This window comes from Diadema antillarum, unplaced genomic scaffold, assembly GCF_040938485.1.
Source record: "Diadema antillarum isolate AM-2024a unplaced genomic scaffold, OU_Dant_1.0 scf00000025, whole genome shotgun sequence".
Classification (NCBI taxonomy): Eukaryota; Metazoa; Echinodermata; class Echinoidea; order Diadematoida; family Diadematidae; genus Diadema; species Diadema antillarum.
Window position 1 is genome coordinate 4,257,352 of NW_027270914.1, and position 24,203 is coordinate 4,281,554.

General features: G+C 36.6%; 1 protein-coding gene across 2 annotated transcripts in view; it reads right to left on the bottom strand.

Annotated features, from left to right (window-relative positions):
• Positions 1–24,203, bottom strand: part of LOC139733773 (sorting nexin-33-like) — a 72,956-nt gene that overhangs the window by 23,850 nt on the left and 24,903 nt on the right. For both annotated transcript variants that reach the window (XM_071644579.1, XM_071644587.1), the window contains exons 3-4: positions 16,867–16,995; positions 1,268–1,380 (exon numbers count right to left, since the gene is read on the bottom strand). In XM_071644579.1, coding sequence (XP_071500680.1) covers positions 1,268–1,380; positions 16,867–16,995 — 242 coding nt within the window. The remainder of the gene's footprint in view (positions 1–1,267; positions 1,381–16,866; positions 16,996–24,203) is intronic.

Here is a 24,203-nt window from a genome sequence, read left to right on the forward strand (position 1 = left end):
CAGAGGTAAATGATGTTCATTGAGTCACGTACAATGTATGCAGTTTATCACTTGTTTAAAAAGGGACTGGCTCATCAGCACAATCAAATATCAAGAGAATGAATGGAATACCAGTCATGACCTGTATAAGTCTGCAAATTTTCAAGAAGGCCCCTGGGTCATCTGCCCAAAGCATTACAAAGGCCAATGCAATCAATTGCCCTGGTTAAGTTTGGGAAAACACCTAAGTTTGTTGTTGTTTTAAGTATACTGAATGTGGTAGAAAATAATAGCATCTCAAATGAAAAGAAAGACAACTACATAATTATGTATGTTTGTATTATTTTTGTAATCTTATTTCTTCCTTCTTTGTACACTTATAAATATATTGATATTCACTATACAACATATTTTCTGTTGTTGTTGTTGTTTTTCCCAATGAGGACACATTTAAATACCAATGAATACATGTATTTTGAGGTTGGAGCGTATCAATGTTGTTCCCTTTGTTTTCTGTACAAATGTTTCCCCTCCATTAAAACCCCTATCAAATTCACCCACAATCAACCCTTCCCCTGTATCTTCACCCAGTTTGCTATCTGAATACAAGAAGTCCCCCCTCCCCAACAAACAAAAAACCAACACACAAACAAACACACAGGTAAAAAAAAACACACACATACACACAAAAAGAACCCTGTATCATACAGATGTACAATCCCATTCCTTTTCATTTAATAATCAGTAAAATTGTACCCCTTCATAAATAACTGTGCCCCACCATTCTAACCTTGCTTTCTTTGAGCTTGGCAAAGTTACACCCGGCAAAGTTACATTCGGCATTGAATTGTATTACCATGCTTGTGAGATATGAAATTTATGTTTGTAAAATAAGAAAAATAATACCTCGTTTTGATTTATGTAAATATAGTATAAGGGAATATTATGATAGAGAGAAATTTATCGCAAGAAATAATCATAAGTTGCAAGTGTTTCAGAAAAAATGGTGTCATTTTAGACACCTTTTTTCTTGATGTATATTGTATTGAATTCGAAAAAAAAAAGCATGATGTTATTTGAAATATGTTGTAATATGTGTATAGATGAAAGAGAATAATAAATATCCCAGTGAGGGAAAAAAAAAAAAAAAAAAAAAGTTACACCCTCCATAACCTGCTCTTTCCCCAATCAAAACAAAACAAAACAAAACAAAACAAAACAAAACAAAACAAAACAAAACAAAACAAAACAAAACATAACAAAACATAACAAAACAAACATCCTTTACCTGGCAAAATTTTTCTTGACGGTGCCCGATCGAGCAGCAGACTCAGAGTTCCGCTGTTTGTACTGCCTGTTGGGTCCCGAGAGGCCAAAGTTATTTCCATTCACCCCAGAATCCTGTATGTGTGTGGGAGAGAAATCACAAATTACAAAGGATTAAATGCACCAGCCTTGAGACATTTTGGAAGGTCGGGGAATAAAACACAAATACATATGTGACCCTGCACCTCAAAACAAACAAAATGTCGCCAGACATGAATTTTTAGTTAAGACCATATTCTGAAAGAGCAGACTTTAAGCTTTAAAGTGATGTATAATTCAAATCAAATGGACTCTCCTAACCTATCTAAATATTGGAAAGAAAGCACAAACTCAGGAAAAGTGTGAACTGAGAAAAGAGGCTCTGAAGTACAGTGTCTATTCAAGCGCTTAATCTTTACCAACCGTGCTGGCTGTGCGATGAATGGGACAAAAAAACAGGAAGTAAACCACCAGAGTAACAACATTGAAGGGATTATTAGATTAAACTGAAATTAAGCATGCCTCATTAACACAATCTGTCCATAATTAATGCCAACTTTCAAAGCAGTAGCACCATCCTTTCAAAAGTTTAGTTGAAAGTGAAGAGTATGGCAAGGTTTTTCAGAAATGAAAAAGGGATTCTAAAGACACACCTAATCACACTATTCTACCAAAAATGTTCGAGATAAAAAGCTAAAAAAACACACTTTCCTGCCCATTTTATGATACCAAATTTTAGCATAATGTAAAAGAAGACCCGCTCTTTCAGAAAATATGAAAAAGTCAAGTTCGGCTAGGTTGACCCATTTCACTTATTTTCAGTCCTCACACAAAATCAGTGTGTGCGACTTTATGTTCGTTTTGAGGTGCACGGTCACATATATGTATAATACATGATAGATACCCACAACATCCAAAATGCAAGAAAACTCACTGCATTACTTAGAGGTATCAATGATATCAGCAAGATTTCAGAGACTGCATGATTACTTCTTTTTTTTTTTACCCCTCATGTATACAGCGCAATCTAATATGTGAAACAACTTTGATCCTAAACTGATGGGTTTTTTTTTGCCACAAAAATAAAAGAGAAGAGCAAACCAAAGTGAAATGTTCATTATAGAGCTCTGCATTATTTTTTTTATACCAAATTCGCTGGTAACGAAGAGCAAAATGAAAGAATTTTTGAGAATTTTAGTGTTGATTTCTGCAAACCCAAATAAGAACTATAACTGGCCTACCAATCATATCTCTACAATATCAGACCAAAACATGGCAACCCTTGTTTCTCTGCTTTCTTGAAATCTTTTTATAGTTTCAGTTTACAAAACAAAAACATAAAGATCAACTTGACATAGTTACATGTATATGCACACATAGATTATGTTTACAGGAATCAATGATGGCTGATCATGAGATTGATTCTGTCATGACCAGATTGCAGAAATTGATATCATACAATGTACTTTGATAATAGTCATGAGACAGATTGCTTAATAGTCTTCTACACAGCAAACAAACAATACGGCACGTATTGAACCATGCAGACAGGCAGCCCATTTGACTTTCAGAGCTCAATTTAAGCGGCTGGCTGTAAGAGTCTACAAAACACAAACAATCCACAAACTTTGACTGTACACTGTGGATGCAGCCATCCGACTCATTTGTTTTTTGCGGTACATGCTGATCGATGCAGGGTGCTAGGAACCCACTTGCCCGCTTGCCCAGCACAACCACAACTCATCGTAGGGCAGTTAGAATAGAGACATTCACACTGATGCGAATTAGCGGGATTTGAATCTTGAGATTTGCGTCACGATCCAAAGCCGATTAATATCCAAATTACTGTGATTTGAGAAATACTGCAATGATTTGGTTGTTAGTGAGAGTCTGAAAGCTATGAAGCATACAATCTTTCAGAGTTTTCTATCCCATCATTCACAACACACATCACAACAGTGAATGACCACAAGGTCAAAGGTCATCATTTTGGCAGCTTTCAGACATGCAAAGTTCGGCAGATAAATCATCGCTATTGGCAAGTAGGGGGGATGTTTCTCTTTCATCTGAATGCAAAAAAAAAATAAAAATAAATAAAAAGAAATCTTGGTATATGGATCACGAATGACATCCCACTATCAAGTGTGAACGGCACTGTGTTAGCAAATGTCACTGAAAGAAATTCAAATTTATCCATTCAGGCAAGTGGATAAAATCTGTTTTTACAATTACCTTTACGATGTACATTCAGGTCATCTCTGTACACACTGCAAGCACTACGGCTTTCATCACGTCATAATACAGCCTGCAATAATATTGTTTCTGCACAACATGCAAGCAGACCTACTTTACATTCACCTAGACTTGTTTGCATATTCTGCAAGTATTTTCAAACTCCAAACTGAGTCATGGGGGGGAAACAAAAATATGCGAGGGTAAAGGACCATGCAATTACAAAAATGTTATTAAAGTGAGCTCACAAACACTTCATAATCGGCTACTAAAACTGCATGTATGAATCATACAACAAAATTCATCCATGGGAGGCCAAAGTTGACCATTTATATGCAAATCACAGTAGTTGGACAAAAAGAGCCTACACCACAAAAATAAATAAATGCACTATACTTGACGGACTCTAAAAGCTGTAGAGAAATTCTTACGCATTTGATTCTACTTTAGAAGACATTAACATTAATTGGCTTTGTGCTTTGTATATCCATGAGGTTCCACTGAAAAGATTTCAACAACTCAATTAAAGTCTTTACAGGCAGTTGATTTTGTGATGAAATCACAGCATATCCTTTGAATAATGCAAAGTGGTTTCCATATCAAAATTACTACGTGAGACCTACTATGCTCACTCACAATTCCTTTTTTATAAGTCAAGAAAACATAACTTCTTATAGTCTAAATTGCCTGAGCACATAGTGCTAACCAACATCTAGCCAATCAGGAGGAGTGTGAAATAGACCAGGGTTTAAAATAGTGCTATTTAAAGTCTTATGAATCCTGTCTTTTATCTTTAAGTACTCATTTTATGATGAAAGTGACAGCAACAATGCTATCAATATTGGCAATACTACGACATTGAAAAGGATGAAAACAGAAAGTGAAGAAGCAAAAAAAAAATTGAAAAGGTAGAGGAGGAGGAAGAGAAAATCAATAAATTTCCTATCACTTTTATTACATGTGTGCATGTAATTCTTGCCGGTATTACAAATCAAAAGAAGGATCTATATTTGTTTGCATTGGTTGGTTGCTATAATTGAAATTGTCTGTCACAATTTGGGCATACGTCACTTTAGGCAAAAATATTTACATTGTAAAAGACTCATCAAACTGCCCACGTTAAATGTGTAATCCCTCAGGAATGTTCCACGTGAGTGCGTACCTATGTTATTTCCTTCCTCCGTTGACTAATCAGGTTACAGATGATAGCCTGTCCAATGAAGCGCAAAAATGGGCAATAATGCAGTACAAAGTCCACTGTATCTACAAGTTGTACATATGCCCTTGTTCTTCTGAACTGTTGAACTATTACCACACCCAACATTGAATACCCCTTGTTCTAATTACTCTGGCAAAACTATTAATAAACAGTATCACATAGCAAGATATTGCCAGTTTGTAATCAAACAAAATGACATCATTACCCATTGTGCATGTAATCTAATACAAATTCCAGGCATCAAATTAGCGTCAGACTGTTTCAGAACCTTTCATGCTCTCTTTGATGTCTCATAATGCTTTCATTGCAGAACAGGCTGATTTAAATATACACTCTGGCACTACAATGTATTCAAACTTGATGGTAGATCATAATTTTCTGAATACTGCATGTAGGCCTACAGTTGTATGTTGACATTTGACAAATTTATACATATTCAATCTAAAGTTATTTTTGAGCACATACTCAAAAGTTTGTGTGTAGCAGAAGTTTTACATTTGTTGTTTTTTGACCAGAGAAAACACAATGTTAAAGAGATTACGACAGAATGTGCAGCAGCAGCAGCATTATTTAGCAGTTTAAATAGTAGAAGTAGAAGTACACAGTGCAGTAGTAAAGTTGTAGAAGTCTATGTATTGTAGCAGTAGTGGTAGCAGAAGGAACAGTAGAAGTACATAGCATTAAGTCTGGAAGTGACTTTATAGCTCTATCTATAGGAAAAAGTCAAAGCATTTAAATCACGAAGTCAGAGAAAACGTGACAAAGGAGGAAATGAATTATAAGTAAGAAAAAAAAAAGAGAGAAAAGAATTGAGTGAAAGACGTATCATGGGCAGGATTATTGGGGGAGAAGAAGGAAGAAGAACACAGCTCTATATGTGATGATGACGATGATGATGGTGATGATGATGATGATGATGAATTATGGGGATGCAAGAAGAGGAGGAAAAGGAAAAAATTGAGACAAACCAAAAAAAAAAAAAACCAAAGAGGTTCTTTCCATCTTTCTCTACTGTCAACAGGATGCAGACAAAATTATATCTGAATGGGATTTATGGATGGTTGAAGTTCATCCTTATTTCTATAGATAATACGCATGACACAAACACAAGATAAATACCAGGGCATCTCTGCAAGGAATTAAGTCCTGTTTTGATAAAAACTTGCAACATCAAACAAGATCTGGCTCTTGTCTCTTTCTTTGATGGTTTAGGTAGAATGTATTGCATCACAAATTCTGAGTCTGATCATTATGGAAGAATGACAGATTGTATAAAGTGAGGATAATTCAGACAACCAGAAATCTATGTATCAGCATTTATGTAAACAAAATGAGAGAAAAAAAAAAATCTAGCTTCCATACAATGTACATTCATCAATGAAATAGAACAAATTCAGTCACATGAACTGAACAAGCTAACTTGCTCATCTCAGGCCATGTGTACTTTGAACATTTGTCTGTTCATTAGTTTCACGCAAGAAGGTTATATGTCATGCCGTTCTAGGGCTGCCAATGTTGACCCTTGTATCAAATTCCAAAAGGTTCCAAAGAGCAATAAGAGAGATGTTTGTGTCCCACATGCATCTTGATTGGCACAATGATTTTGAAATCAGGGAGAGAATAGTATTCTCTAGGCAAGACAAGAAGAAATATTCTTGTTTCCAAGGAGCCTCATCCTGGAGAATCAGGGAGATTTGGCACTTCCATTTAATTTGCGCTGATCTTGAACTTTCAGACACAATTATACTGAAAATTATGAAAACAACAATAATGATAAAGATGATGATGATGATAATAATAATAATAATAATAATAATAATAATAATAATAATGATAATAATAATAATAATAATAATAATAATATAATAATAATAGTAATAATAATAATAATACTAATAATACCACTACTACTACTACTAATGATAATAATAATAATAACAATAAGAAGAAGAAGAATCACAAAAATTATCACGATCATCATCATGGTCGGAATGATAATGGTAATGATAATCATACAGATAATCAAATTCTAGTACTGAACATTAACAACCTTCTGACACTGTCCGGAGATGGAACATGCAAAATGTAACAGGTCCCATGCAGTGAGGGTTGTGGTGTGCAGAGGATTATAAGTAATGGGAGCAGGCAAAGGAGAGCATGCATCCAAAGGAACCATGCTTGACTGAACACTGAAAGGTCAACTGAAGACTCTTCATGAAGAGGCAGAAAGACACATGAACCAAAGAAAACAAATACTAAAAGATGAATCAAGGGAGAGAAATAATGGCAATCACGATGATAAATGTCTCACGTTTCAACACAGCTGTGAAATTCTCCTATAGATTTTCTTTTTAAACTTCTAAAACACACTGTTTAGTTTCTGGTTTTGTTTTATCTTTTAAAAAACAAGTTAACCTGCATAATTCAAGTAATTATTCATTGTACCTGTCAAAACACAGACCGGTATAAATTTTCTGTTTTTGCTTTATAGGGGATTTGAATATTTCATTCGCGCACTGCTGCATACTATATGTTGATTTTTGGTGGTTTTTTGCAGTTTTTACTCACTAAACTGAATATCTATAAGCTACATAAAGACAGGAGAAACCCAAGAAGCCTCTTTTATTTGTTTTCCTCCAGACAATCTGATATATATGAGGATATCAAGTTACATGTCTCTTGATCAATCACCTCATCAGTTCCTGGTTTCAGTGTTACATCGTAATGATAGATAAATAATAATAAAATTCTGTGGTATATATGCAAAAGTGACATATGACCTTTAATGAGAAAAAACAACAACAATTCTGACAGCGCCAAAAAAAAAAAAAACTAGAAAAAAAAAATGTCCAGGGGCAGCACATACAGGAAGTCAGAGATGATCTACGGAGATACAGAATCAGCCATTGTTTGGTTAATTTCTGAGTGTCTGTATTTTTTGTTTTTCTAACTTTGTCTGACGTTAGTCTTTTCAAAGGCACTGGAAAAACAGTTTTCTAATATTTCTAATAGCATCTATAGTCATGAGTGAGATCTGTGGATGTGATTATTGCCATTCATGAGCTGGTAGAAAGCCTAACTCTACAAACTGCTCCTACTGTGAAAGCTGTTGTTTCCGTGAGGGTTTCATTTTCACAAATTTTGCAAATCGCTTGTTGGGCCGCGAATTCAACAACACACGAAAATGTTGTGAAATGGACACGCATCAGCGCCCTTACGACAGAGCCTCCACAGCCATCACAAAAACAGCATCTTACGAAAATGTCTGTGACCTCTCCATTTTCGAAAATATCTGTATATAACATGCAAAAATAATAGCTAATACAATACTCAATAATTCAGCAGTGTAAGCTCAGAAATTTGGACAGAACTCAAAACGCCTTCTCTCTCGGGGGCTTACTATTGCTGGTGGCTTGACTGTGTCTTGAATGATGATCCTCTGTTTGCTCTATTGATTTTTTGGCAATAAGTACAGCAAGAGAGCCTTTGAAATAGACTAGTCTGTCATTCGCTCACAATTTAGGATTTGCAGTCAACATGTGATTCAACCATCACATTACTCTCATTAAATTGCAGATATCATCATATTAATCAAGAGTGTAAAACTGCAAAATCAGGGCTGATATACCTGAAGATATTTGTTTATTGTTTCACTTTCAAGAGCAAAATTTTAATATAACAACATCCTGTACAAAATTTCAAAGTCTATTGGAACTTTGGCTATTTTTATTAAAAATCATGAAGAATTTCATCATGTCTTGTTCATTATAACAATCTGTGAAATTTGATTGAAACTTGACACTTAAATAACATTTTTCCTCAACCTTTTCAGGGGCAAATGAAACCTGAAAAAAAGAGAGAAAATAAAAGCCAAAACATTACATGTAAAGTACGATGTATTTAGAATATATATATATTTTTTAAAATCAAAATCCACGACGTATGTATTTTTCTTTTATGGCTTTCACTCTGTAGTGTCAAGTCATGTTTAGGAAGTAATGTAAAACATCTCTCATTGCCATAAACCCAATTTATTTTTTGATAACTATTGAGAATAGTGATATTCGAAATTACAATTGTAATATTTGTTTTTTGTTTTGTATTACCGGTTGATCTCAATGTGCAATGGTGAAGATGAATAGATTTTTTTTGTTGTTGTTCTATGCATTTTTTTTTCATTGCTACGCTGTATCTTGTGTGTACTTTTAATGTATTCACGGTCCTTTGTTAACAATGTCTGTAATTAAGCCTCCGGGCTGCGATTGATATTGATGAATAAAACACCTTTTCAATTCAATTCAATTCAATCCAAATTACCTGAGTCTACTGCGTTAGTACCCCATTTATAACTTAAAGTCTACTGGGACGGTGGAAGTGTCTTGTGCTTTAAGAACGAAGAATGCTTTCCAAAGATCTACCAACTCCAAGGAGGAATATTCTTTGCATAAATTTGCTTATTTTTTCCCTCTCTTTCTTGTCCACATCTCAGGCGAGGAAACGAAGGAGGAGGTTGGTGAGCAAATAAAAACCTGAATGTCTGGACTGGTCCCAAAGGGAGACAGTCATGGTTACTGGAATAGAACTATTTCCTTCCTTTTATCTGACTTGGTTAAAAACCCTGCCACCTTGTGCTTAGAGCCATTCCAAGAGAGTCACCGCAGTATTTGGCAGTCGCAATCTGACATACTGTAAAAGTGGATATTTTCGCGTGAGCACTTTTTCGCGCTCCACTGGGTAAGAATGATTACGCATCTTTTTTATTCCGCCAAATCAGGACATTAATTACTGGAACATACAAAATGCAAAAAAAAAAAATATTTGCATGTTTTTACTTTTGCGCAAGCTTCGAGTTGCACGTAATGCATAAAAATTTCCACACCATGAGAATTACAGCAGGAGGGAATTTGACTGCAGGAATTATGGCCTCGACATCATCAAATAAAACTGTCATTCTCTGAGTTTTATCGCATCATAGATTGTAATTCATATTGGAGAAAAATTCAATGAAACTGGTTTAATCCTTTGAATTTTCACAAAATTAGTATGACATTTTCAATGCTATATGTAGCAAGTAAGAGGTTATAGGAATTTCTGAAAAAAAAATGTCACTGGATGGGCTATAAAACAAATTATAAAACAAATAAGGCATGTTCTTTCATGCATGCTTTAAACTGTCAAACTCATTCTGTGCTTTGTTCACCAATTGCCAAGCATGCTGGAGTGTTTTCTTTGCCGATCTATAGGCACAAGTGTCTGGAAACTAATTGTAGATTCAAAAGAGATTACCTAATCTCCCTAATACCATAGCTTTCCTGGTACAGTACATGTACCTACTGGAGTGAAGCACACTGCTATACCTGAGTGGCCTTGCTAATCTACAACTACATTGTATGTCCAGTTTGGACAGATTACTACATACTGGTGATAAAGTGTGGCAAGTTGAGGTAAATGCTTGGGCACATAATGGAGTAATGCTCCTGCCATGTCAGCCCTCATGCATTTCTATTTCAGCTACGCCTTGAGCTATGGTAGTAGAAATCTGTAATCAGGCTATTGATGGCATTTGTCAAATCTTGTGTAGTGCACACAAGATCATCAAATAATGATATTTACAGCACAGATACTATGCGTCATTCCAGTTGAGGCTACATAACCAGTACACTGCAAACTGGGTGACAAAATGCACTGAATTCCTATCTAACGCAGCCTGCAGGCCTCGCTTCCTGCCATTTTACTCACGGACTTGGATCGGTTCTTGTAGCGGGGTTGGGTCGATGCACTCTGGGCCTGGTACACACACACACACACACACGTATGCACACACATACATTGTACATTAAAACATATGTATATCCAGGGTGGGGCTTGGAAGGGAAGGAGGCAGAGGGGTGGGGTGGGGGAAGGGGAGGGAGTGACCATGTGTGATCATATCCGGTTCCATGACATTTGCTCCTGCGACTATTTCTCCCACAAAATATCTGACACTGTAAGCCAAACATAAATTCTGCCCACAAATATAACCCTAATCCTAATCCTAATTCCAATCCCCATATAACAAACTAAACCCAAAGACCTACATATCACAACCCTAACCCTATTGAAGTACTTGGAGAAAATATGACTAGAACAATTGACACAGGAGCAAATGTCATGTCACTGTGATATCCACCAAAGAATCATGCAGATATTGAAATTGATAGGAAAGAGAATGGAATAATAATAATAATAATAAACTGTGCTTGTATAGCGCATATCACATTCAGGGAGAAGTCTCTATGCACTTTAAGAATGAAACAATACAAAAAAAGGAAGTAAGGTGAAAATGGGACAGGTAAGTAAACAATAGAAAATTAAGATTAAGCTGACACTGAGAAACACTGATGGCCATGAGCCTTATCATTGCAGAAATAAATATGTTTTCAACATTCTTTTAAATGAATCAATTGTTTCAGCATCTTTGATTTTATCAGGTAGACTATTCCATAATTCTGCTGACGCTACAGCAAATGTTCGTGCTCCATAAAATTTGGTGACAGTCTGGGGACAAACTAAGAGAGACTTGGATTTTGAGCGAAGATTTCTAGTCGGATGATACCTTTGGATGAGGTCTTGGAGATATGTGGGACCCAGACCCTGTAAGCATAGGAAAGTCAGCGACAGTATTTTGTATTGCACACGGACCTTTATTGGTAGCCAGTGCAATTCATGTAAAATAGGAGTGATGTGGTCATGCTTTTGAGCATGTGTCACCAATCTCTCGGAATGAGAGAAACAGTCTTCAGGTGCATTCACATTGGAATTATGAATGGCATTTATTTCATATCACAGTAATTTGTTGCCAATGTGGTAAAATGATAGGGTGAAATACCATGGTAATAGATACCAGGTAATCCACTTAATAATGTTCTCATCATACTGTGGTACAATGTATTTCTGTTAAGCACTGCGCAAACCTGTATCTCCAATAGAACAAGACATAAAGTTTGCTAATCGCATGAAAAATAGATCTCTATACAATTGGTGATATTTTGTGACAAGAATCCAATTAAAATCTTGCGTGAGTATTTCGCGCAGAGTTCAAATTACCACCCATAAATACTACATACCATTTTGCACTGTATTTTGTGGTGCACTTGCATGCACATTACAATATACAGTGCAAGATACTGAAGTTATCAGAAATACATGTTCAGCATTATTTGAAATACAGAGCTCTCAGTATTTGAAATACCACTGTACATTTGAAACAGTATTTGAAATGTACAGCATTTGAAATACAGCTCAGTATTTGAAATACTGCAGCATTTGTATTTGAAATACAGTGCTCAGTATTTGAAATACCACAGCATTTGAAATACAGCTCAGTATTTGAAATACTATGATACAAATATTCCTCTACCAAAGCATTTGAAATACAGAGTATTTGAAATACTGCAGTACTTCAACTTTAATGTGGATGCACCTTTGGTATTTATAGATCTCTACCAACTACAATGTATTCAATTGACAGTTGAGAGTTTAGCAGCAGACATCCAGGTAAAAAACAAGAGACAGGTTTTTACATTGGAGAAAATGGAAAAATACATGTAAAAAGTGACAGAAAAACAAGAGAAAAGTATTGAAAAGCCTCTGAACACCCCCCCCCCCCCTTCTCTCTCTATTCCCCTTTTTCTCTCTTACCTATAGATACAAGTGAAACTAGGGACAGGTGTGGACATATTTCAAGAACTACAGCATATGTTGTAACTGCTACTACAACTACTGATCTAGATAAAAACTTATATCATACAATGAGACAATTACAACTACTGAGTTTAATATTTCTGAATGGTTTATTATAAATTCCTGCATATCTATCTTTCTGTTTCCTCCTTCTTTCTTTCTCTCTTTTCTCTTCATATTTTTCTTCTTTCTTGCATTTTACCACCCATCCCCCATCAACCCTCTTACCAGTTTTGCTGTCAAAGGCATGAAAGTTGGAATGATAGTAGTTGCTAATTTGAGAAGCAAACTTTGCAATCTTTGAAATCAACAAGAAAAGTCACTTTGCTTGTTGATGTTCACTAACACTTGAAAAGGGTTTTTAAAGTTTGCCTGAAAACATACAGTATATAAGGCAGAAATATTAGTACAACATTCCATTAAAGACTGAGAAACACTTGCCAATCAGTTCAAAAGTTATTACTGTTAATTTTCTTTTAGTAGGAATTCTCAAACAATTGTTGCTGTCAGAATATTGGAACATAAACATATCAAAGGAAAACATGCCTCAAAAGAATTTCACATATATATGATTTTTTTTAATGAAACATCATAATCACTTCACATATAACTGTCAAAGTATGTGTTCCAATACACACATATTCTTTGTCTTTTCAATGAGGTACTGTATACACCGAATATTTCGCGAGGTTTTTATTTTCACGAATTTCACGAGTCAGCTGCTATTCGCGAAATTAAAAACACGCAAAATATTGACTCTAATGCCGATATAAATGTAACGTACGCGTATACATTTTCTCTGTTCAGTACAGGACTCCACGATCGCGAATTTAACCACTCGCGAAATTGTGGGGTAGTCCTGATACGCAAAAATTTAGACTCGCGAAATATATGCCGTATACAGTTTGTTGTACTGAAGGTTAAGCCCTTTTGAATGACCTCACAAATATATCATAGACACTTTTTTCAGCAAAATGTATTGTACTTTAAATTTACGTGATGACCAAGATGAAAATGGCAAAAATTCTGGATTTCATGGCAAAAATTCTGGATTTCATGTCAAACTTGTTCATACACTATGATACATTCATCCTTGATAGGCCCTTTATCATTAACAAGCTGGGAATCATTCCCCCCTTCCCCTACACCTCCCCCTCCACCCCCCCACCCCCCCCCCCCCCATAAAGAAGAAAAGTATAAACAGAAAATCTGGGCAGCCTAAACCTTAATACAAGCAAAATTTTACCAAATATGCAAGAACACAAGAATCATGCCTGAAATGTCATACATGATTTTGACTGCAAACAGAAATACAAAACCATGCAAGAAAACAACAAATTAAGGAGGGGGGGGCGGGAAGGATATCATAAAGATTAATACTGATGAATACACTGACACCACAGATAGGGAATCTGAACCCACAATGTCCTATACACACAGTATAACTTGTAGAGAGACTGCAGATTCTACATGCTTGTGTACATGTAAGCGACATTGTATTATTGGCTTTGCTTGTTCTATCAAATTGTTTTAAAAGAATAATGTTTTGCAAGGATGCTATCAAAGATCAAAGGGTACATGGACTGCTGTTGCAAACTGTGGAGATGAAAATAGAACACTCCAACCTAAAGTCATGTCCTTCGGCTGTTTTCTCATAGCAGACATTTGTGGTCCGTGCAACAAAAGGCAAGTTTTCAACACATTCCTCAAGCAAGCACACGTTATTCAAAAGAAAATAAACAAATAAAAAGGGACTCCACAAGAATACTATTAAACTCAGGCCATTCGCAAAGACAAAATCTGTCTTACTCACAGACTGGTATCTGTTCAATGTAGCGGTCTGCCCCCTCCCCCTCCCATCCCTTCCCTTACTATCTATCAGGGGGTTTGTCGCACCGTGTGGTAGGGTGTGACCCCGCTCTTTTGCGGGGTCTGACTCCGAATAGTACATGCTGCTTCGCATGCTCGCGGCAAAGCGCCGCTGCAGCGCGGTAAGGTTTTCGTCGTCGTTAAGCTCGAGGGGCGGGACGGGACTGCTGGGGTGGGGGGAGCTTTCCGGAGGAGAGGTGGGGGAGGGGGAGGAAGAGGAGGAGAGGGAGGAGGAGAGGGGAGAGAGTGAGCAGCCGCTGTCGGCAGTCATGATGTGCAAGGTCTTCCTCTGTTGGTGGGAGGGGAAGCCATGGCATCCAGTTAGAGACTGCATCATTCCGTTGCTATGGCAACCCATCTTCCCTTTCCACATCCCAAACTGGTGTATGTTCATGTTTCTTTAATACACAAATTGTCAATGACAAGATCTTCCGGGGGTCCTGTGTTTGTTGCGAAATGCCTCCATTTGCATAAGGAAGGTTTAAAAACCTGCATGACTTCCTAATTAATCCCCTTTACAAGGTTTGAAAGTGCAATGACTTCAGAGATTTATCTTAGCCTTTGCCAAAAAAGTAATAAAACATTTGAAATCATGATAGAAGAAGAGTATGAGAAAAATATAAATATAATTTTGTAGGACTGATCATAGATAGAGGGGACATCACTTTACCCTCTACAAATCTATGAAATGTACTGCAACAAAGCAAAAATACCATGAACTATTCTTTAGTTCTTTTCTTTCTCTGAAAGGCAGCCTGATATTAACGTCTTTGAGGCAAAAATGTATTTTTTTTTATTGGCTACTGGAGGCTACCATTATGTATGTCCCATCACCTGTCTGCACATATCCTGCATTTAATAATTGGCAGTAAGTTATTCACTCTTGACCAATTGGAGGTGAGCTACTACAGGTTACCATATCATTTTTCTTTTAGTTTAATACTCATTTGCTCTCTAGATATCAGTACAACCACATCTGTTATCAACAGTAATTCTAGAAAATTAAAGGGACAAAAATAAACATTAATCATCAGAAGATGATCTTAAGAGTGTAATCCTTAGTTGTAAAACATTTTGGTTGTCACAGGATCGACAGTGCTACCTTTCCCCCACACTGCCCTATTTCATTCATCAAGACAAATATTGTACATTCCCACTCATATATTTTCTTGTTGGAGATCACAGAAGTAAAATACCACACTGAAGCCATGAGAATAACTGTCAGTTATAATTTAAGTCTCATAGCAATGGCTGATCTTTTCCTGACATTCACTTATTTTCCAAACAGATGTGACTGTTTCGAATTACAGAATAACATATAACAAATAAAAAGATAAAAATAATTTGAATGAATCAAACTATTGATTCTGGCACATTTGTTGATCTTCTAACTTTGCTATCCTTCTTGTTGCAACACTGCAGACAAGCAATGTACAAGTACATTGTACATGCCATTGAAATTTGCTGGCTGAAGTACATATCAGATAGTCTGCCAATGTTCCTGTACATATCCTGTGATCAATTCACTCTTCTTATCATTCTTATGTATACTGAGTACTCAATCCAGACAGTGTGCTATGCATTCATTATCAGTCATGTCTATTAATAGATTGTCACTTTATTTTCTGTGCCTGATGGGACGTTATTTTTCCTCTTTTGTACTTGTAAGTCCACACCAAGCATGACAACATGAAACTTACAAGAAGTTATGAACAATTAATAGCAAAAGACAACTAAAAATATATCAAGAAAGAAAAGTCAAAGCAAGTACATTTGCAACAGAAACTAAAAGACCTTCAAAAGAAAAAGAATGGACAACAAATAATATTGACAACATAAGATTATATGATTTTTTTATAATTATTTTTTATTTTCATATTTTTTTTTTAGCTATCTCCTCTTTCCACTCCCCCACAATTCAGAAATTCTTGTTTCTGAGATTGTATGGCTGCCACTTCACAACCAGATTTTGACTTCATATGCTCCCCCCCCCCCTTTTGCAATACAAAAATAGTTGAAAGTACAGTAATGATTGAAATCATCACCATATCAATCATTTTAATCAAATTGTTGCTTTTTCCATCACTTGGTCATATGAAAAAATAAAGAAAAGTGGGAAAAAATTCTTCTTCTCTTTTGGACCCAAAAAATATAGTGTTTCTCTGTAACCATAGAAAAAAAAAAATGGTAGCATTGCATAACACTATACCTTTCTTCCCTCTACAAACCAAAGCCCACATCGACATACATTACATGTAGTATACGTGTACACATAGGCACACACACACACACACACACACACACACAAACAAAACAAAACAAAACCTCAATGGTATTCACCCCTTGCTGGTCTAGTTAAACATAACTCCATGGTATTTACCCGTTGCTGGTCTAGTTAAACATAACTCCATGGTATTTACCCATTGCTGGTCTAGTGACACATAACTCAATGGTATTTACCCGTTGCTGATCTAGTTAAACATAACTCAATGGTATTCACCCGTTGCTGGTCTAGTTTAACATAACTCAATGGTATTTACCCGTTGCTGGTCGTAGCTGGACTGGCTCCCCCTTTCATCCCATTCTTCGTCATCCCAGTCGTCATCTTGGGTCGTCGTACTTTCCTGATGCTGTAGGTTGCCGCTGCCACCGTAGCCTGAGTCCATTAACTGCAAATGTTGTATGAAACACACACACACACAGAACAAAAGTATAAATGCAGATGGCTAAAATGTAGCTGCCATTATAATTGGTGTTATTACATTTATCACAGCATCACTGTCATATCTTTTTATCATCAACATTATCATATGATTATTACCAACATCGTCACATTGTTATTAATACCAACATTATCATACTTTATCTGAATTTTGCAACACAAGATATATACAATTAAAGATATTCACATAAATGGGAATATCAGGCCTTGAAATAGGATTTTGGAGGGGCAAGGCCATTTAGAAAAGGGCACTTTTTCCAAGAGGCCAGCCATGAAAGGGCACTTAGGTCAGTCAGAGGGGCACCAAGGCCACATTGAAAAGGGCATGTTGGGTGTTTTTCTAAAGGGTGATTTTTGCGACGTTGCAAGAATTTTATGGTTTTTTTTTTATATTCTAACAACAACCCTCCCCCCAAATATACAGTCAACCTCGCGTAAGTCGACATAATCGGGACTGAGCAAAACACGTCGACTTACGCGAACGTCGACTTACGCGTAAGTCGACATTTTGTCGACTTATAAATGAAAATTAATTTCCTCTGTACAGAGTAAGATTTGGATCACGATGCGGATCGCTACCCACATATCTTACTCCTTTTGCCGCCAAAACATGCCTACTGACATGAGCAACAATAATGTTTTAGTTCATGCATAAATCTTGTGTGGGTTAGTAACGACAACGCACAATTCCCAAATCTCTAGAGAGATTTTGAGAGAGCGGGATCGGAAACCTAGGCCCGTTTCTAGACACTTAACGTTTTAAACTTGATTTGAAATATCAAAGGCAAATTCCCCAAAATTGAATTAAACTTTGCGATTTAAATTCAAGTGCGTTGCTGGGAAGATATGCGTGTGATTTCGCATGATTCTGTCGAGATTATTTTTCAGTGCCGACTGAGTTGAAATAATGTGTGATTTTCCTTCCCTAAGTCGCCATATTTGTTCTGCTTAAATTTGTATTGCCATACTCCGAAAATGAATTGTTCTCGCGCTCCGATTCGCAACATTATAACTACCGCTCTGTACGGCGCGGGCCTGTCTGAAATAATGAGAAGAAAAGTTTGTTCATCCGAAAACGACATCTTTAGGACTACTATAACCTTCGTAAAAACAAACCTCTTACCATTGTCGGACTAATTTAACTTTGGACTGAGATTTAAAACTTCGGCATAGCGAACTTTAACAATAATTCGTTATCATTTTTTTCATTGACATTTTGTGAAGCAGCATGCGTTTCGGTAGTTTGAAACGTGTAAATGTTGCGATGTCTTTCCTCTGCAAGTGCAGATATAAGTTCGGTCACGGCGAAAGTGCCGTTACGAAATAAAAAATAATGCGAGCCTTTTCAACAATAACGCACTTCCGTACATTTTTATGCGTTTAAACGCAGTTTCTAGTTTCGGACAAGAACCGCCAGTCTTTTCTGCAACGCTCTTGCGTTTTAAAAACAGATTTGCATTTGATTTTTAGAGTTGCGTTTAAACGCAATTGAGTTTAGATTTCATACAATTTTCTAGTTTTGTGTTATTATCAAAAGCAAGTCTTTTCAGCGTTCCGTGTGATTTGATGGACTTGTATTTCATTTTCAGAATTGCGTTTAATTTCTAATTTTGCTTACGATAAGTCTTTTAAACAATAACACACTTCCGTAGATGTTTAGAGATGCGTTTTAAACGCAATTTCTTATAGTTTCGTACAAAAACCGCAAGTCTTCTCTGCAACGCTCTTACGTTTGAATATACAGCGTTACGTGATTTGATGGACTTGCATTTGATTTTTAGAGTTGCGTTTAAACACAATTGAGTTTAAAAAAAGTTCCCTTCAATTTTCTAGTATCGTGTGATTATCAAACGCAAGTCTTTCAGCGTTCCGTGTGATTTGATGGACTTGCATTTGATTTTTAGTGTTGCGTTTAAACGCAATTGAGTTTAAGTTTCCTACAATTTTCTAGTTTCGTGTGATTATCAAACGCAAGTCTTTTCAGCGTGCCATGTGTTTTGATGGACTTGCATTTGATTTTCAGAGTTGCGTTTAATTTTTAATTTTGCTTACGAAATGAAAAAAAATAATGCAAGTCTTTTCAACAATAACGCACTTCCGTCATTTCCGTAGATGTATAGAGATTTATTTAAACGCAGTTTCTAGTTTCGTACAAAAACCGCAAGTCTTCTCTGCAACGCTCTTGCGTTTAAATACAAGTGTACATCGTTGCGTGTGATTTGATGGACTTGCATTTGATTTTTAGAGTTGCGTTTAAACGCAATTGAGTTTCAGGTTCGTAACAATTATTTTCTAGTTTCATATGATTATCAAACGTAAGTCTTTTCAGCAACGCAATTGCGTTTAAATGCAAAAGTTGCGTGTGATTTGATATCACCTGCATTTGATTTTTTGAGTTGCATCATTAGTTGCATTGTAATAAATCTTTTTAGAAAGGGCCCTGGTTTTAATACCGCTTCGGAATAATCAACGTTAGAATATTCGGATTTACAAAAACAGGGGCAGGGGGCACATCGATACCCCCCCCCCCCCCCATACTTTTTGGGGCACTTTCAAAATGTGCCCCCTTTTCTGGAATATGCCCCTTTTTAGGAGAATGGGACCGATTTTGCACTAGAAAGGGCAACTGAAAGTACAAAAAGGGCCTGGAAGGAGCACAGGGGCAGCTCTCCGGGGGGGGGGGGGGGGGGGGGGGGGGGGGGGGGGGGGGGGGGGGGGGGGGGCAGGGGTACACAGTGCCCCTCCACCTTTTGGAGGATCAATTAAATGTGCCCTTTTTTCTTTGAAGGTGCCCCTTTTTTCCTGTAAAGGGGGGCACACTTTTTCCTAAGGGGCAGTTTTAAGAACAAAAAGGGCACTTTGAGGAACAAAAAGGGCACTTTGAGGAACAAAAAGGGCACTTTGAGGAACGAAAAGGGCACTTTGGGAACGAAAAGGGCACTTTGAGGAACGAAAAGGGCACTTTGAGGAACGAAAAGGGCACTTTGAGGAACGAAAAGGGCACTTTGAGGAACGAAAAGGGCACTTTGAGGAACGAAAAGGGCACTTTGAGGAACGAAAAGGGCACTTTGAGGAACGAAAAGGGCACTTTGAGGAACGAAAAGGGCACTTTGAGGAACAAAAAGGGCACTTTGAGGAACAAAAAGGGCACTTTGAGGAACAAAAAGGGCACTTTGAGGAATACTTTCAACTAACCAGCCAACCCGTGTTCACATACAGTGTTACGGGGGTGGGGGATCTGCACAATTTTTTTTACATTTTATTTCACTTTTTTTCGCATGCGTGCCCTCGATCACATTTACTTTGAGCATGTGGGCATGAATGCAGAGCGAGAGAGATGGCAATTCTCGCAGCCGTCCGACATGCCTGGCACATTGCTTGCGACCACTTGCTCCAGACGATTTAATAGCCATATTCCCCACAGTAACTAACACACGCATGCACATACTGCACTCACCCAACGCGCTCAACCGCTGATTGCGACACTCGACGTATAGACACCATCAACGTACTTCCGTACGTACGCGCGGGCACACTACGAATACTGTTAACAGTCCAGGAAATGGACTACTACCTAGCTAGTAACTCTATGGCCGCTGCGCTGCGGAGGCAGTCGGAACGGTCAAAGCCGGTAGGCCGTACCGTACGTACATAAGTACAAGTGTACGTACACACGTCGTCTCGTTGAGTTTGAATCAGATATATTGGGACGCGAGTGAACTGAACAGAAGGTATGATATTTGAGATGAGGAAATTTGTTCAAGCTTAGTGAAGTGTAGACTTTGAGAAAGGGCATATTATACGTCATAAACAAGAACTTTCATTCTAAAAGGGCACCACGGCCACAAGAAAAAGGGCACTTTTTTTTTTTGGTCGTAACTTTGATCACGGAAGAAAGGGCATTGCGGCCAACGAGAGGGGCACCGACGGCCATGGCCGTCGGTGGCCGTCGGTTAATTCGAGGCCTGGAATATCTACGTTCGAATACCCACCCCTCCCCCCTCCCCCCCCCCCCCCAAAAAAAAATAAACACACACACAACAACACAAAAGAGAGGACATCTATTAGAGGGATACATTTCACATTTAGAGTGGCAAATATATATCGAATTCAATGCCTCATCTATTGAGGGACACATAAGTACTTCAGGAATATTTACTTTGTAAACTACACTTGATGGGAGACAAGAGTGAAATAACATGTTATTATACTAGAGACAAGGCATCGCAGTTAAACTCAGGAGCCCTTTACAGAAAAGAGAAAAAAAAAATCAATCAATTATGTTAAAAAATCAACATACAGGCTGACAAGTGGACATTATAATTATGACAGAAGAGTGAATACATTATACAGGAAGTGAAACCAATTAAATGGCAGCAGACACTTAAGAGAAAAAGGGAAGGAAAAGAAGGATTCACAAGCGTTTTACAAATGGAAGGAAACAAGTTGTAAAAGATGCCATTCCTGTATCAGAGGTTAAAGGGACCTTATACAAGTTGTGGGTATCTACTAACTTCCGGTTTCTAACATTTTTGAGTGAGATAATGAGAAAACTCTTGTGAAATATGAAAGAGAATGTAATTTCAAAAGGGATTCAATGTTTATTTGATGAAAATTGGTTTTGATATGGCTGAGATATGCAAAACAGGGCTATCCTACTAGTAAAAGATGGGACCCACTAAACTTTGTATTACCATCGCTCTGTTTTAGTTTGTTTTTGGATGTTTCCTCCATTCCAGAACTGATTTTCATCTATTAAACTTAGAATTCCTCTTAAAATGGTATGCTCTGCATTATTTCATTTTTATTTTTTTCATATCTCGCAAAAAGTTAAGAGCCCAATCCTCATCTCAACCAATACTATACCATTCCTTTAAAGCCCCTTGCTATCAAACAATTACAAGTTTGTCCAGCTTTAGTGCTTCACAATGGTTCTAAATTGTGAGTTTGGGATGAAAATAGTCAACATGAAAATGCTAAATCAGTAATCTATGTCAAGTATTGTTAAATATGCAAAATGTGAACAACATGAATATTGGAAAATGTTCTGGAGTAGCACTGGCATGTACTATAGTGTGATGAAGAAAACTAGTCATATATAGATCTCCTTTGTTTTGTGGCTTTATTGCAATTTTTTTTTTTTTTACAGTAGGGTGTTTTGTGAAACAAGAAAAAATCTGCAACCAAAACCAAATGCATTGAAGAAAAACAAGGGCTCAAACAAGAGAAAGAAAAAAAACAAACAAACAAAACACTCTGCTTCAAATGGAATACTCCTTAGGTGATAAGCACAATCAGGGTATGCAATCATGACTTTCTCACTTTTAAAGAATTGTAACTTCTAAAAGAATGCACCAACTGACCTAAAAATTCACATGCAGCATGCTAAGACATCAGTAATCACATGTGGTAAGACAATAGCTAATTTCTTCTCATTTACTGTTAATTATTAAAGATTAATTACCAAAAAGTCCCCCAAAACCCACGTAATGCGTCAAAAAAAGCTTTTTACAACTTACGTAAAATCAAGATTTGAGGTTCATATTTTATTCACGTCTACCCCTATGTGTTTGGTATCAAATTAATGGATTTTTTCCTGGCATTGCTTGCATGCAATAAAAAACAGTGGTTCTTTCAGCTGGAGAAAGTTATGAGGTCTGAAGTCCCATCCTGGTAGGAGTGTAATGCTGGCTTATTTTTGTGACATTGTGACCTTTTAACCCACGCTGAACAGCTATACATGGAGAAACAGCTTATTTTTCTGCTTTTCCTGAAAGTACTGAAGACACATTACAATATGTTGCGCTGTTTGCCAATAAATGTTCAGCCAGTTTTGAGTTTTGAGCCATTTTCAAATGCTGAGGAAAATAAGTGCAGCCGTTTTTCAGTATTTTCAGTGAGGTATATCCTAATTAGACTACTTAAAAGAATCTTTTCCCCTTATTGAATATCCTTGTTTTTTTTAACCATGAATTGTACATATGTAGAAATCTATTGTGTGAAAATTTGAGCAAATTTGAGCAATAGGAACTTATTCTTTTATATTTTTACAAATTGCTGAGGATAAAAAAGACTGATACACGCCCATGTTATACTGCATGAAGGTCATGATAAGTGTTCAGTGTTCATATTTCAATGCTAATTCAATTTCTAAAGATATCATAAGCAAAAACATAGTATTTTGGCTTAATATGTCATTGTTGGAGTGTCACAGCTTGGATATCAACTCAAGTCATCATAAATCTCACATTCATTCTTCTATCTGTGTTTACAAATATGAGAATTGATCCAAACACTGTGCGCACATTCAAGGTCAAACTGTACAGATAATTTTTTGATGAAAAATATTATATCTTCCAAAGTACCAGCCCCAATTTCATAAAAATTTGTAATAATGGCCACTATATGTCTGTTACCTATTCCTGAAAGTTTCACCTCTTCACTCTTTGGCAAAAGTGAAATATGATGAAATATGTAAAAGTGGTTTTATTTGAATTCAAAATAATGCCTACAAAATTGATCATCCATTTCGAGAAGTGAAAATATGAAATTTATTGATATTTTGTGATATGTCATGGCTATGTGCTGGTGGTGAATGAAAGGGATATTTATCAGGAATATCTAACAGCAATATCAGATGAAAAAAACATTCTCCTTTTTTTTAATGAATTTTTCCAATAAATTAGTCATTTCAATGTAATTCGACACCCCTAATTAAAATGCCAATTTATGCGCAGTTTAATGCAAAATTTTGACTCTTTCTTTACATGAAATGAAAATTTGAACACTCAGCTACAACAAACAACAAAAAAAGCATTTTCACCAAGTTTTTTTTCATTTTTACCCTGTTACACAATTGCATACCCTGATTGTGCTATTGACCCTTAACAATAAGAGTAGATGAAATGAAGATACACTTATCACAAAACCACAAAAATGTGTAACACAATCTACGTATGATCCAATCACTTTCGAACTGTACAGTTAATTGTATGCTTGCTTGGAGAATTACGGAAATACTATGAATCATGATATCCGAGTACTGTGACGTCAGGTTTCTATACATAGCAATGTGACATGTGTTATGAGTGTCAGTGAGTTTCTTTGTTTGCTGTTCCTAAATCTCAATAATGTGCATAACACTACAATACACTG